General features: G+C 38.6%; 1 protein-coding gene and 1 long non-coding RNA gene across 3 annotated transcripts in view; both read right to left on the reverse strand.

Annotated features, from left to right (window-relative positions):
* The window catches only part of LOC108604810, a 44,186-nt gene extending 39,097 nt beyond the window's left edge, over nt 1-5,089 (reverse strand). For both annotated transcript variants that reach the window (XR_001915362.1, XR_001915361.1), the window contains exon 1: nt 4,791-5,089. This is a non-coding gene — a long non-coding RNA (uncharacterized LOC108604810). The remainder of the gene's footprint in view (nt 1-4,790) is intronic.
* Nucleotides 5,090-12,364: 7,275 nt separating this feature from the next.
* On the reverse strand, nt 12,365-15,165 carry LOC108604288 (homeobox protein abdominal-B). The gene is made up of 5 exons (XM_017993699.1): nt 14,686-15,165; nt 14,086-14,285; nt 13,751-13,958; nt 13,088-13,302; nt 12,365-13,033 (listed from the first exon to the last, which is right to left on the reverse strand). The coding sequence occupies exons 1-5, from the start codon at nt 15,077-15,079 to the stop codon at nt 12,842-12,844; spliced, it is 1,209 nt and encodes a 402-aa protein (XP_017849188.1). The 5' UTR covers nt 15,080-15,165; the 3' UTR covers nt 12,365-12,841.
* Between the last annotated feature and the right edge of the window lie 1,633 nt (nt 15,166-16,798).

Below are 16,798 nucleotides of genomic sequence, written 5' to 3' on the forward strand. Positions count from 1 at the left end.
CGTGTTTGTTCTATTCTTTGCAGTTTGTTTATAAATGTTGAACGAATTAATAAGCATAAAATTATTAATCAATATGCAAAGTAATGTTTTATAAATGCCGCCAAGCGGAAAAATAAATAAGATATTGCTGTCTAGGCCAATGGATGAGCTTGTAATTATTTAATCAGGCATCGGACTGTAAGTACTGATGGTTAGCAATGCAATTTATGACTTCCTCTTGATTATTTTGACGTTTGCATTAACGAGGGTCCTCTCGAATATTATTTATGTCTCTATATCCTCCACTTGAGTGAAAACTGAAATCAAGTGCCACCATTTGTCTGACAAATTGAATTGATAGCCAGGGGCAACATGGCGTATGCTTATGTCTATATCTGACATTTACTTCCTGATTTCGATTACCATTTTGAATTTCGAATCTGCCGTTTCAAGCTGTTTCTGTTTATTCCTTTGGCCCCGCCAAGTGCAGCACTTGAGAATCGTCCAACATTTTCATTTGTAATCCATTGTTATTTTAAATGCCAGACCCGTTGCCATATGTACTTATGATTTTCTCTCAGTTTGCATTTGAATTGAATTGTTACGCATTTTTATGCGACGCTTGACAGGTTTGGCATAATTCAAACGCCTACTCGACTCGACTTTGTTTTCCTTTGCTGGGCGTGGGCACGTGTTTGGTTTTCCTTAACACATTTTCCAATTAGTTGAACTTTTTATGATTGCCGTAAATCAATTTGGAAAACAGGCAGCAATGGTTCCGCTTCGATTAATTATGTCTGCCTATCTACTATCAGCTTGATTAGCTCCTCAGATCTATGGCCATGCATATATTCATGGATATATAGTTATGCATATAAAAATAGCTCAGAGAACTCAAAACATATAGTCGCTGCTTATTGGAGTGCCAGTGCCTTGGAATGCCAGTCCAGTCGCTATTCCGCTCAGAAACCCAGAGAGAGGCAGACAGACAGATAGAGAGAAAGAGAGAGCGCGCGGTCTCACTAATACATTCAAATTGGCTGCACGAACACATGTGCACTTCGCATTGTTCGTCTGTGTTGGTGAGCCAAAGAGCACAAAGAGCGAAGAGCGAGCGCTATCAACAACGCAACATCAACTGTGTGTGGAATCTCAATGTGATTGTACGCCACGCCATCTACAGCTCGATTCGTGACTGACGAACAACAGAGGTCGCATTTAGCGGGGATGCAACACTAAGCAGTGCTGTAAACTGATGTTCAAGCGCTAAATTTCAAAAATGCGATGTATTTTGTTTAATTATTTCAAATAGCAATTAAGCCTAAGCCGCCTAAGCAAATAGTAAATATTTCATTATAAACGATTAATATACAGGCAAGTTTGAAAGGGACAACACTTCATATTCCAGCATGCGAGTATCTGTTCTCGACAGCCAAATTCATTCCTAATGAAGAGTTTTCTCAGTGTTACCGTTTTATCCTCTTTCCGAAGTTATTAGTTGCAACTTAAAAAAGGACAACACTGGAGTCCTCTTTCCTATTTTTAGTTGGTTATCTTTTTTTTAGCCTTTTAACGTTTTATTCGGATTTATAAAATATTATTATCAATACAATTTGACTACACGACAGTTCGTTTGAAAATTGATTGAAAATTTAAGAGTTTTATTTAGAGATTAAGAAAGAGGATGATCAGAGAAAAAATGGATAAGAATGCGTGCTCTGTTACTTTTGTGAATTAACCTATTACAAAATGATATTCATCAGTACAAAATAGTTATAAAAATTATTTTTGTAAAAAATATGATCCCCAGTACTAACATATGTTTAAGAAAGTATTTATACAAAAATAAACAAAGTGTCATCCTTTCTTTAAAATATTTTATATTTTGTTTGTATTCCGCATCGAGTTATTTTTATTATATTTCACTAAGAATGTAATAAAGAGCTAACAAAATTTTGTGAAATGCAAAGAAAACATTTAAAATTGAAAATGTTTTGTTAAATTTCGCGCAAAGGAAAAATTGCTTAGATTTTTTAGAGTCAAATAAATGCATCCCTGCTACAGTTTGGGACAGCTTCTACCATTTTGATAGGTTTTGCTAGATTTCTAACTGTAAAAGAGTGTAACACACAACTTAACTTAAAACCCAACTAATGATAATATTGTAATACCAATGTACAATATCTAAGATTATATAACAACCAGCCCAACAGAATACGACGACATCGTTAATATTTATTTGTAAAGCGTTCAAAATCATTTACATATGTGTATTTTTATATAAGTAATATATAATATATATAAGTAATATATAATATATATAAGTAATATTAAAATATTACAAGCACATTAGCGGAAAACATTTTCAAATTAGTCAAATTGAAATATTTCGACGATACCTGAATACTTCTTTTATTTCATACGCATGTTTGAGAATTTTTGCTATTATGTATATTGCTAACGAAGAATTGCCTAAAACCTACAAAATGCTAAATATCCAAATCTTTTTTATATTGACTTTCCCTTTAAAACTTTCACTGTCGCGCGAGATATATAGAAATGGCCATATGGTATATTTCTCTATAATCTTCAGTTTAAGTTTTCCAGCAAAAAAATCTAATTAAAACAAAAAGTTTCAATATACATATTTTCTTCCTTAACGAGCATTTGCTATAGAGAGTCTATCTCTTCTCTCTTTTCATACTTTTACTTACAAAATAATAATATTATAATATTATAAAATTCAAACCCATATGCGTACTAAGAATTCTATTCTTAAGTGAAAAACCATTTTTGATATTTGATATTTTAAAATCATTTTCCACGTTGTGGCTTTGAAGTCTAGACAAGCGTAACGTCAAGCAGGTCCGTCAATTCCACCACCGCATCGGCACAGGAGTCGAGAAATTCACCACGCTGCTGTGCTGCCTGCTGCCTGCTGCCTGTGCATTGAACCCTTGAGCTGTGACGAGCTAAGCTCCGCCCATTTTATAATGGCCTCTGCCGCGTTGCTGGCGAACGCATGCGCCATGGCCGTGGCAGCGAATGTGAAGCACAAAGCGAACGGGGAAAAAAGTCATCAGGCCGACGGCGGGGCACTCAAAATGGGGATGCGTTCAAATGATTGGTGACATGTAATGGGGTTGGGGGGGGGGGAGTGCGTGGCTTGGAGCTGGAGCTAGAGCGCGATTCCTTCCATTGCTGATTAACATTTTGATAAATTTATTCAAATGAGAAGCGCTCAATATGGAAATTACTCTTGGGGCTAAGACTGCAGCCCTTGGCAAGGCAATTAAAATGCAAACGGCTTTATGATATTTCTTGGTGCCGACAATAACCAAGCCAGCCAAAAAGATGGCTGGATCTTTTATTGTCCCATTGCACTGGCGCGCACCAAGTTGCCCCAATGCGTGGCAACATGTGGCATTAATTATGCGGCGATAATGTCTTGCTTTGTTGCCAAGAGTTGGAATTCTTTTTATGAAAGTGTCAGAATAAATTACATTATTTTTTGTAAGCCCGATAGCTGGCATAGCCGACGATTATAGAGCCACTCGCAGTTGGCACTTGTCTGGCAAATTGGAGTCGGAGTGGGAGTTGAAGTTGAAGCGTACTTGAGAGTTGGCGGCGGCTGCCTTTGAATTTCAATGAGTGTAGGCGGCAACAAACTGTCACTGTCTGTCGGTCTGTCTGTCTGTCTGTCTGTCTGCATGTAAGGACATTAATTCGCTTGCTCTCTTGTAATAAACATTCATTCATATGACACTCGAACTCGCAAATGTGCCTCCCTTCCATACTCGCATTTGTTGCCATTTGTGGCAGACATCGAAGGGAGCAGGCACAGCCCAGCATAAATGGGTGGTTGGCTGGTGCCATTTAAACAGAGCCATCGACATGAACTTAGCACACATCATCAATTAGTTATTCTTGTATGCATTGGTCGTTCAATTAGAGCAGATGTTACATCATTTCGCATATGTACATCACTGAATGCAAATATGAACAACATTTTGTTTTTATTCAGCTCCATCTCCAGCTGAGTGTTCCCTACGGTCTTCGCATTGTTTAGATCAAAATATTTTGAGAAACGGGCTGCTGTAAACCTAAACCCTTTATGGTGCGGTCATAAACGTGCCGTGCCGCCTTCACGCTTTCGCCGGACACAGCTCGCTCCGGACCCTAATTAGGCCAGATACTGTCTGTTTGCCCCGTGGCCGTGTTTTGCGTCATTCGCAGTCTAAAAAGGGTTTTTGCTGTCATAAATCACTCGAAATTTAACTAAAAGTAACCCTTCTCAGCTGCCTCGCATACCTGTCTGGATTTCACAAAAGACTTTTTGAGGATTGCAGGAAATCCTTTCAGTTGTGTTTTCTGTTTATTTAACAATTTGGCATGCAAATCTACAAGATGTAACGAGAGGTGAGAAAAGTCTGTGGGAATAGTCAAATGTCAAGAGCTAAAACTGCGATTTACATTTAATTAAAGTCTTCTGAAGATATTTCTTAAGAGTTGCAAATCTACACAGAGAATAAAAGTCTGACTTTTGACATTTTAGACACATCAAAAAAATAAATAAATCATTGTTCATTTAAATGAATAAATAACAATAAAGTTCAAAGCAACATGATTTAATATCAGAATAATAACTTTGTGACATAATTGGAATATTCTTAGTATGTTTTTCAATTTATTGCTGAGGAACACAAGACTTTTTAAAAATGAATTCTATCACTAAATTCAATTGCACATAAGATATATTGGTAGCGCTGCTTAAGCCCAGCTTGAATAGGCTTATGTATTTGTAGACTTACCACAAAATATGCTTAGCGGCTCCAGCTGTCTGTGTCTGTGTGTGTGTGTGTGTGTTGGCCAAGTTTGGTTGGGGAGCAGCACTGCGCCATGAATCAGACTCACTATTTATGTCTCGAATGTCAAAAACGGCGGCAACAAATCACTTTAATTGAATGCACGCCCAGCGTACCCAGCCAGAAAAACCGACGAAACGCGAGGCACTGGACACGCCAATCTGCTGATGTCCCGGGTGCCTAGTTCCAAACCGCAAGCATGCCCGAGCTGTGGAGCAAGGCCCACAAATGTTGTTTGCCATTTGGCATTTGGAGCCAAGCGAAGAGCGAAAAGCACACGCGAAAATGTAATCGACATTCACATTCGTGTGAATATGTAAGCGTATTTATATATATTCTTATTCGTCTCGACCAATTGGCCTGCCGGCTGGCCGCGCGCACTCCTTTGTTGGCCATGTTCTTCTTTGTCATTATTATAATTAATTTTTGTATTTTGGACAGCACACGAAGCGGCTCGAGTTGATTTACAGCTTGTGCTTGTGTTATTTTCTTTTCGCACATTTTGTTTTTGTTTTTTGTTATTTTATTTTTAGTCCGGTTTCAATTATGCACAATTGGAAGCGTTGCCGTTGCCCATTGCCCATTGCCCGTTTGAATGGCCGGCGCAAACAATGGCGGCTGAGTAGCTGCCGCATAGACGTCCAGGCTTCAGCTGTCAAAGAGCGAATGCAACACCTCCAGACAATGAGATGGAAGTCACAATTGCAGTCTGACCTGGCTGCTGCTGCTGCTGCTGCTGCCTGGGACGATATCAATCGCTGGCAGGCGAATGGAGCAGGATGTGAACGCGACGTCGACCTGATACCAAAGTGTCCAAAATATAATATTTGCTGTTCAGTTTGACACAAGTTAGTGGCGGCTGCCGAACCCGAGAACGAAACCGAGTCCGAGACCGGAGGCCAAGCCATGGCAGCGGCAGAGGCAGTGGCAGCGCGGCCGGCGCACGAAGCGGCGTCGAAACAAGAACGAAGCGTATACAAAAAACAGAAGAAAAAAAACACAGCACAGAATCGAAAAGTACGTAGCATGAGAGTGAGAATATGCTTTGGCTTTGGCTTTAGCGCTGAACTGCGCCAGCAGTAACAGTAACAGCCGCAGTCGCAGCCGCAGCACAGGCAACAGCAATCAGATACAGATACAGACAGACGAGCAGACGCTTCGTCCCGCGCAGGGGAAAAGGTGTCCGTAACTCTCTGTGTGTGTGTGCGTCGGTGGTTGAGAGCCTCAAATGGCTGGCAGGCCTTCTGCTATGCGTTAGTGTGTGTATATATGTGTGTTTGTGTGTCTGTGTGTGCGAGATGAGAATGACGATGACAGGCGAGTATGACAACGAGAAAAAAAGGTCGTAAACCCGCAGCAGCTACACTTACGTGAACGCCAAAAAGGACGGCGCTGGAGAACGAAAACGAATTGAGAATTGGAATGAGAATGAGTATGAAGTATGAACTGCTAGCTTGCTGGCTGCACCACATGGCACCAACAACGATGAACGCAACAGCAAAATAAAAGATGAAAAGCCAGAGGAGCAGCAGCGCAAAAACGAAAAGGCAAAGCGGCGCGGCGAGGCAATAAAACGCGTGTACTGCAGCGCTCTCTTTCATACGCTGTTAGCGCTCTCTCTTCCACACACACAGCAACGAAACAACCACCACACAGAGCCGTACACATAAGCGTGCACGTCCAATCATTTTATATACGCCATTTGCTGTCTGCTGTAGATACATTTGTATCTTTATGTGCCAAACAAGTCCACAGCACTCTAGAGATGCCCGCTTCTGCCTCTGCTCAGAGCTCTCTCTCTCTCTCTGTCTACATTATGTGTCTGCCTCTGTGCTTGTATTCGTGTATTCGTATACTCGCTGCTGCTGCTGCTGCTGCTGCTGTTGCCAACGCTGACGACATCGACATCGACATCAACGAGTCAATTTTGAATTCGAGTTTCGCATCACAGTTCTTGTTGTTGTTGTTGCTGTTATATCTGTAATCATTTGATTGTTATTCTTTCTGCATTCTCTACCCTCTCTGCCATCAATCTGTTCAGATTCCACCACCAAGCCAAGCCAAGCCAAGCACCGACTTCTAACTGGGGTTCAGCTGCCCATCAGCCAGTTTCTATCACACGTTCCCATCATTTGATTACCAAATCGAATTGTATTGAATTAGGTACATATGTACCTTGTGTATAATATCTTTGTACATTTTCCGCTTCCATTAAAAAAATCCTAACTAACAATATGCCAGAAAATTCAAAGTGCAGTTGGGGAGAATTTACTTTGTTTTTTTTTTTAAGTTTTAAATCTGTACATATGTCCAATTCTATTTTTTATTAAAACTATGCTCTCCTCCATTTTGAAAAATATTCAAAAACAATACTGTGAGTGTTGACTATAGAAAAAAATTCAAAAATATTGTTAATATAATGCCAAAATATTACAAGCTAACATTCTAGTCTAGTTAGTCTAGAGTTTTTCCTACAGTTGCTAATTTTGTAACAGTTTTCGATAGATTGCTGTTTGTTTTTCATTGTCTGGATGATTATGATCTTAAATTCATCAGAAACAGATTTTAGCTAAACCTTTATTATTTTATGTGGAATGAACAATCCCTCTAAAAAATACTAAAGAATTTAGACATAACTCTCCTATTAACAAAAAAATACTCAATCAATACAGATTGAGGGTGGTGGTTTCTTTCTTTTTTTGCTACAAAGCTTTTAAAATTCTAAGTGCTGTCGATAATTTAAAATTTTCAAAGATGGTGGTTGTAAATTTCATTGGACTGCAACCCGTCAAACTCAACCCAACTCAACTCAACTCGATGGGCAAAACCGCTGGCGCTGTACATAACATAAAAAGGCAAAACGTACCGTACCGAACCAAAACGAAACACTTTACCGAATCTATGAACCTTCGCTGAGGGGAAATGCCAATGTTTATATAGCAGGGTGCAGCTAATGGCATTTCTCTTTGCTCTTGTATGTATTTCAGCCCATGTCTCTTTGATTCCTTTCACACAAGCATCACATAAGCTCCAGTGCAAAAGAAGTACACAAAAGTCAACTGTTTACATACATGGGTCTACATCTATATGCATACTATATATTGAATAGAAGGTTTTATGTAAATTTGTAAGCAGTGAAAGCTGATTTCAACCCCATACGTATTTTAATTAAAATAAACTAATAAAACTTCTTTTCTGATCAAAATAAAGTAACCGGTCGCAAAGTTTAATTGCCAATTACAATTACAATTGTCCTTTCTTCAAATTATATTGTCAAAGAGACTTTAAATATTGACATATTTGCTTACTTCTGACAATGAGACAAACCAAATAATGTATAATATAATGTAACTACATAGGTAACAATCATTCTTAATATAGAACACTGAGCTGCAGGTAAGTACATATTTTATATAATGCGCTAGGCGTAGATGTAATTTAGGAAGAGAGGAATTTTCACACCACGTATGGTACTATACATGTATAATTAAAATTTTATTATATTATATTATAATTATTAATTATCCAGAATTATTTTTCAATTTTAATCATACGCTGCTGGTGAAAGCTCAGCAAGGTTTGAAATAAAAAACAAACATCATTGTATTGAAGCTAAAAACAAGTTGTATCATTTCATATTGGATTTCATAATTATTATCGTAGTTTTTATTTTTTTTAGCAATTTAGAATAATTATGCTTTAATGTATTTTGTATTATATTACTAATTAATAATAATACTTATATTGAATTATAAATATTGTAGATACTCCTACGTGTCTAAAAATGTATAAGACTGTGTTATCTGTCTTTATTTGGTTAATATAAAACTTATAGCTATAATCTAACTATTGTTTTAAACTGCAAATTAGATATAATATAATAATATAATAAATATAATAATATAATAAAATAATTTTAAATATAATTTGAATACTCTTTGATAAAACTCAACGGAAGGTAAGTATGGCAAGTAAGAGGTAAGGAAAGAATTTTTTCAATTGCAAAAGGCAGCAGCCAATTTAAATAACAAACAGAGTTCCTTTAGCTCACTCCCAGTGGAATTCCTCTTTGTCAATGTCTTGCCTTCAAAAAAAAATGAAGTATATATTTTCATGATCCCCATTCATCTTATTTGGCTACACCCATGTGCTGTAGATTAATACAGCGAATTCCTCTTATCTCAATTATAACCATTAATGGCAAAGCTTTGTAAATCTGAATTTATAGCGGGAATATCAGGAGAACAGAAACCACCAGCAGGCGGCTGGTTATTAAGTGATGTTCAGCAACTCACATACTGCACTCTCTCAGAGACAGTGCGAATACAAAATTTCTTGATTGTTTTAAAATTTTCTCTGCAGAAAATTGTTTAAAAAATAAAACGATGTGCTCCTCCTTTGACGTTCTCAGCTGTTTTTCTTGTTTTTTTTTTTTTAATAACAAATAACAAATCTGTACACTCCAAAAAGGGGATATGGTCAATAGCTCCGCGTGACCGTTTGATGCTCATACATATTCTAGTTGTTGTATATCATTGCCATTTTAATCGTCTTAAGCGGCTCGTCACTCGTAGTTCTCCTGCCAGCAAGCTGTGGTTATCTGCACTTTTCTTTTTACCTGCTTGTATATCTTTTAATTTGTTCTCCGACTATTCCAACCGATGTCATAAATATAGCCCGATAAAACAACATTGCAAATGCTCAAGTTTCAGTTTTGTATATAGGCAGCATCAGTCAAGCATCGTGATGTGCTAAGTGCCCATGGATTGTGTACTTATTATAGCTCCCTAGTTAAGGTGTATTCAAAAAAAAAGCTACTCCCTTTTTTTCTGCGCATTTGATTTTTATGCTATTTTAAGAAATTCTATACTTAGCTTCTATACTTACCCTCAAGTTTCAGTACTAAATATTACGAGAAGCCAATAAATGCTTAAGAAATGCAAAAGGGTATAATGAAGTTGTGCAAATGTATGTAACAGGGATAAGGAGCTGTGGCAGACCCCACAAAGTATATATATTCTTGATCATCATGACAAACTGAGTCTATATAGCCATGTCCAATAATTCTTTAAGAATAATTCTCCGCGAAATTTTAATTCAGATTGGCAAAAACTGAATGCATTCAAAAAAAACTTGAATTCAAGATGAATGAATCAGGCAACAACCCTAATACTTGCTTTCAATCCAATTTTGACTACAAAATATTACGAGAAGCCAATAAATATTTAAAAGAAAATAGTTTCATCGTATTTTATTCACTGCAATCATAGCCCTTTCGCTCTTTTTAGAAAAACCAAACTCAATTGAAATTAGCCACCAGTCAATGTTTAAAAAAATACATTTGGGGACTCAATGGAGCTATGCTTCAATTAAATTTATATCAAAATTAATTGTATATTTTACCAATTCAATATTTTTGATCTAGTAAAAGTGGAACTCCCCAAAAACAAGATCTAGTTAATTTACAAAGTTGAATAAAACTTCAAGCACACAGTTACATAATAATTTATTTAACCTTATGACATATTTGAAAACAAAACTATTTTAATCTATATTTAATTTATTTAAGCACAGTATTACATTACTAAAAGCCAAATGATACTTGAAAGTCAACTCAGAGATAACAGATGAAGACAAAGGCATAGCAAATGATTTACAGTTAATTATAATATATAAATTAAGTTGGATACACATTCAATTATATGCATAGGTAGTAGTGTGTGTGTGTGTGAGATGTTTATAGCTTGAGATTAGAGAGTTATTAATGCTATTAAGTATTTTTCATTATTTTATTTTAAGTTAACTACAATCTGCGCTCATTAAAGGTTTTGTACGAGTATTTTCAATGGATGCTTATGAATAAATTCGATGCTGAGAGGTTGTCTAGAAGTCGCGTTTAGCGAAAACCTCTGCTCTGGAGGGGAAGTGGAGGTGGATGTGGAGGGTGTGTGCCTACTGCATGTGTACTTACCAAAAGAAATCAAAAATATAGTAAATAACAAAAGTGTCACACAAAAAACAAAATGCATTAATCTATGTCTAGTATGTCTAGGGGTTCGTTGACTATGCGCTTGGCTTGAATGAGTAACAAAATTGGGAATACTCATGTTTAAAATTGTGTTTATTTGTTGCATTTTATATGTTGTTGTTGTTTTTTGTTTGCAATTTTTCGCTTTTATTCACAATAATTAACTTTTTAAAAAAGAGAATTGCTAATGCTAATATAAAAATTTACTAAAACAAGCTATAATCGAACATAAGCATAAACATAACCGACTTTAGACTACAACTTATGAGAGAAGGGGTTGTGAAATAATAATAATACAAGAACTAGGATAAAGCAATTGGCGAAATCATTTCATTAATAATTAATATGTAAATATGTATGTAAATGTATGTATGTAGTAGTATGTATAGGCATAATTACAATCATATAGTTAGGCATATGTGCATATACATATAGTACAAGATAGGTTTATATAATGTATGAAGCAAAACATTAACAAAAATCGATAATTACACAACATAACTCAACTTAGATTTTAATATCAGGATTAAGCAGAGTCGATGATGATGCACATCAAATACATATGCCAAGTATGTATATGTATGCATAAAGTTATTTTGTTTTGTTTTTTATCTTTTATGTATATAGAGTTATATGTATGTATCGTATATGTATATTTAAGTTATTTAAGTAGCTTTAAGGTATGTATTGTAAATTACTTGCTGCTCTCTCTCTCTCAACTTCAACACTCGACATTTACTTTTGTTTATTTTAGTGTTTATCATATTAAGATTTATTTCTTTTAGATCGAAAGCGACTTGAACTATAGTTTAAACATGCACACACATCAAAATTCTTACGCTTTACTATGATTCGAATTCGAGTTCGACTTTGAGTTGCAATTACTTAATAATTTGTTGTCATGAATTTTAATTAATTTGCCTTTGTTCAAAGTGTTTGCTGCAGACGGTTTCGCTAAGTGGTTTGCTTGTCATGATTTTTAGTTTTTACTTTTAGGTATGTCTTAGTTTATATACAGGAACTTAAAATATACATGTTTATCGATATATATCTAGATAGTTGTAAGTATCTAAGAACACTGACACAACGAACAAATATACGGCAAAAATTTATGCTAAAAGTGCGACGCTGTCTAATTGCTGTTGTGTTATTTCATACTACAATTAACTGTAGGTGTGTGTGTGTGTGTGTTTCTTGTGTGTGTGTAAATTGTTAAACAATTTTGTTCGTTTTTGTTTCAAGAACATTTGCTGGGTCTACAATGTGCTCATCATCATCTTTATCTTCATCATCATCGCATTTTAGCTGCACTTACACTTAGTATATAAACTACTCGTACTCAAATTTATGTTTTGTGTTTATAATTTATGTGGATAGAATTTTTGTATTTTACTTGCTGCATATGCATGCGCATATACATATATATTTATATATATATATTTAAGTAGTTAAAGTGAAAATTATTAATGCATGAGAGCGTTGAGTGTGTGTGTGTGTGATACATACATACATTAGATCATACAAATATATATACACAGCTATATATATTCATACAAATTCAAGTTGTGGTAGTTTTTGCTCAGCTATAAGTATCTATCGTATTCAACTACAACGCCGATCTGTAATGAACTGGGCGCTTACAATTTTCATTTGTTAATGGTTATTATTTAGTATTTGTTTGTGTTTGTGTTTTTTGTTGTTTTGCTGACTTATTAATTAACTGCATTTCATTAAAACGTCCCCAATAGTACTAAACTTCGAAAACAGCGACGCCTGAGCCGTTCAAGGGGCTGCAGCTGCCCTCCCACCCCCCATTGCTTGCTTGATCTTCCAGCTAGCAGGGAAAGTCCATAATCATTTCATTCTTGATGCTGTTCATGTTCGCATTGGGACTCGGATCGGGAGGGGCATTGGCTAACTGCTAGTAGCTGGCAAAGCCCATGGCGCTGGCGCTGCTGTTGTCCAAAGGTCACTGGTGCATTTTCGTTGCATGATGCCCCATGCTCAGACCCAAGTTCAAGTGATGGTTGTTGTGGTGCTGCTGGGCCGCCTGGGCGTGGTTGTGATTGCTGCTGGAGTTGTTGTTGTTGTTCTGCTGCGTGGCCTGCCGCTGCGAGTTCTTTTTGTTCTTCATGCGTCGGTTTTGAAACCAGATCTTAACCTAACGAAACGAGTGTAAAGTAGAGCTCTGGTAATTGCTTTAGGTTACGCTTACCTGGCGTTCCGTCAACTGCAGATTTCGTGCCAGCTCCCAGCGCTTCTGCTTCGACACATACGCATTGAAGAGAAACTCCTTCTCCAGCTCAAGGGTCTGAAACTTCGAGTAGGGCTTGCGCTTTTTTCGCACCGACACCTGTCCGGTCCACTCATGCATCGCGTTTGTTGGCGTGCACGGGCCCACAGCGCCCACGGAGAGACCACCTGATGTGCCTGTAACAGATTCACGGCGTTTGGTTAGCTTATCGTTTTTTAATAGTTGTTGTTATGCAAACAAGGCTCATTAAATTCAATTCAGCATTTTAATTACGTCTTAGCATTTAACATTGACGGAGTGCGATTAAAGCTTGGCTACTCCTAATGAGCAGCATACGTAATCTTTACTTCTTTGAAGTTGAAAAAGCTCAGCCACAATTTTAATTTAAGTTCATTTTTCAAAATTAAATTACTAACTATTAAAGCAAGTGCATTTTGTAGATAAATACTTGAACACGCAGGAACTCAAGCTTGTCTATGTGTATTGAATTTTCAACTAATAATTCAACTGCAGGCATTTTGCACTATGCTAATTAAAATGCAAACTTGTCAGTGTCGCAATTTGCAATTTGCAACAACAATAACGAGAAATATCTGAGCGCGTTTCGTTATGCTTTAAACTCACCTGTGCTTGAGTAGGCCTCGGGGAAGGCGCGCAGCCCCCCTGGGGAGGAGTAGGTGGGCGTCTCGTAGCTGGACTGCGAGGTGCCCTCCACAGACTGTCGCGCCGCTGCTGCTGCGGTGACAGAGGCATGGCGCTCGTCGGTGGCGCTCATATAGGCCGCTGCTGCAGCGGAGGTCGGCTGATCACGATAGTTGGGCCAGTAAGCAGGCTACAGTGGAAAGAGGTGAATGAAGGGGAGGGAGAAGTTGACATTGAGTTGTTTACGAGACGCTTGGCGATAGCTCTGACGCGACTGGCAGCGATTCGTGCCGGAGGCAAAGGCTAGGTGCACTCACCTGAAACTGGGTCTCTGGGTAGCCGTGATAGAACATCGGCTTGCGGTCCCGGTCGAGATAATATGGCGGAGTATGGTACTGATTGAAGTCGTTGTCATAGGGCCAAGGATGCGCGTGCCGTTTAACGGGCGTCGTTGCGTCTGACTCGAAGCCGGGCCTGATGGCGGGAATATGTATTGGCGCTAATGAGATGGACATGTCTGCAAAGTAAAAGAATAAAATAGAGTTAATAAATTGTAATAAATTACTTAAAAACTAACTTAAAATTAATATGTATTCAATATAAACTGATTTGGTCATTCAAAGAAAATAATTGTAATGAGAATCTCACATATTAATTGAAATAAAATATCACAAATTTCCTATTATTCCATAGCTCTACATATGTCTTATTTACTTCATTTTGATTGACTCAAGAAGCAGACCAAAGAACATCTCATTAAAATATCCATAAATTAAAAATATTCCTCATAACATTTTCTCAATGAAACTTTCCAAGGCAAAGCGAATAAATTTGACATATTGCATTTTGTTGAGCTTCCATAAAAATAAATATCTGAGTATATTTATGGGGGAGGGCTGCCTTTAAGTGGGTCTCACCTGCTTGCTGGGAACTAACACTGGAGGGAGAAACACTCGCCGTTGTCGGCGCAACAATTTGACTTTGGCCGGTCGCCACAACGGAATTTTGTTGCTGCTGCTGTAGACCCGAAGAGACGCCATTAACACTGGAGACGCTGTTCGATGTTTGTTGTTGCTGCTGCTGATGATGAGGTGATGTGAGATGCTGGGGCTGCTGTGAGGCGGGTCCATTGGGTGTTTGTGCGGGACTAAGGGCGCCACCAACGGGAGTTGTTGCCAGCTGTTGTTGCTGCTGCTGTTGTTGTTGCTGTTGCTGTTGCTGCTGCTGCTGTGGCGGAGGCAGATGCTGGAGCGGCGTCTGTTGTTGCTGCTGCACGGGCACAATTGGCACGGGTGGGGGATCCTCATACATAACCGCATGTGTGGGTGTGGAATGTGTTGTGGGTGTCGTCTGCTGTTGCTGCTGCTGCTGCAGCACTGAGGTTGGCGTGGACAACGCAACCGTCGCTGAGGAGACGACTGTGTGCTGCAGGTGGTGGTGCAAAGGTTGTGGCTGAGGCAGGTGGTGGTGGTGCGGATGATGATGCAGTTGCTGCAAATGTTGCGCGGACTGTTGCAATTGCTGCTGCTGCTGTTGTTGTTGCTGCTGTTGCTGATGCTGCTGATGCTGCTGCTGCTGCTGTTGTTGTTGGTGTTGCTGCTGCTGCTGCTGCTGTTGATGGTGATGCTGCTGCAGCGCAACGGCCGCCGCACTGCTCGTCGAGGTGGGGTGGGGATGGGGATGTGGGTGTGTGTGATGCGGCCCCCACCAAGCCCCGGCAGCGGCGTGCGACCCGACTGCCGTGACATCGTGGGGGTCGTAGAGAGCGCACGCCAGCGGGATGGTTGGGGTTTGGGGAAGGGGTGGAATATTTACGGTTATCTTGGTAGCGTTTCTGGCAAGGCACGGAAATAAAAGGCACTGCACACACTACCAAGCGTCCACGTCCAGTGGGACTTGGCCCAGCGATCCAAGTAATTTCCTTTCCAATATGCTGCCCTCTCGATTTTATTTTTAACAATTATTTTGCAATATTTATTGCTGATTGTGGCGATTTGGTTTTGATTTTTATATTCGCAGTCAAATGAAAATGGTTTTTTACGATTCACAACCTGCCAGCGTTGTCGATGTCAAACTCACACACACACACACACACAAACACGCACGCACGCAGGCACTGACACATACGCACACACGCACACGCCACTGAATGAGCGAGAGAGCCAAACGGGCAAAGAGCGCTGCGCTGAAAGAGAGCGCGAACTGAATGCCACCCACAGTTGCTGTAGCTTCTGGGCGAGGGGAGTCGGAGTCGGGCGGCCAAACGCTTTGATCAAGGGCCAGACCAAAGAGATAGAATCGCTTTAGTAGTGTTCAAGTCACAGGGTGTTTATGGTTAACAAAACCTGCACAAATGTTTTCCAATTGGGCTTTGCTTTAGCCGTTAGCAGTTTAATTATTTTACAACGTTTTGCATTTTTTGATAGTTTTAGTTATTTGTGTTGCTCACGTTTTTTTTCACTTTTGCTTTCAATAAGTTTAGTTTTTTCCTTTTTATTTTTTTTTTTTGCTGTTATTATTGTTTTAAGTTGATGTAGTTTGAAGCCGGCACAAATGGCGCGAGTAATTTCTTATTTCTTTTTTTTTTATTATTTAGCTGTGCGTGAGAGCGAGTATGAGTTGTTGTGGTTGATTTTTTATTATTATTTTTTCGTTGTTGGTTTTTATGTTGCTGGTCATAAAATTTGATTTTACGATCAAAACAAACAATTAAACTCGACGCTCGCAACAGTTAACAAAATGTTGCGATTTTTTAGCATTACTCGCAACGCTCTCATACGTTTTTGATTTTTTGTTTGCTTTGATTTGATTTTTAATTACTTGTATTTGTTTCAAATTTTGTCGCGTATCATGCTGAACTTGAGAACATTTCGAACCGCACGGCAACAACACTCCAAACAGAATGGAAAGCTGAATTCTCGTTCTCGATGTTGCGATGTTGCAGTTGCTGTGCTTGGGACCACTGCGCTATCGTTGCTGTTGCTGTGTTGGACTATTGGACGCCCGCACGTCTTCAACCGTACAGAGCGA

This window comes from Drosophila busckii, chromosome 3R (assembly GCF_011750605.1).
Source record: "Drosophila busckii strain San Diego stock center, stock number 13000-0081.31 chromosome 3R, ASM1175060v1, whole genome shotgun sequence".
Classification (NCBI taxonomy): Eukaryota; Metazoa; Arthropoda; class Insecta; order Diptera; family Drosophilidae; genus Drosophila; species Drosophila busckii.

Excerpts from the sequence above, each read along its gene's own strand:
- LOC108604288 (XM_017993699.1), bottom strand. The coding sequence starts at position 15,079 with ATGTATGAGGATCCCCCACCCGTGCCAATTGTGCCCGTGCAGCAGCAA. Across the intron at positions 14,286-14,685 it reads TGTTAGTTCCCAGCAAGCAG|ACATGTCCATCTCATTAGCG; the intron begins GTGAGACCCACT and ends TTTACTTTGCAG. Across the intron at positions 13,034-13,087 it reads TGCAGTTGACGGAACGCCAG|GTTAAGATCTGGTTTCAAAA; the intron begins GTAAGCGTAACC and ends TCGTTTCGTTAG.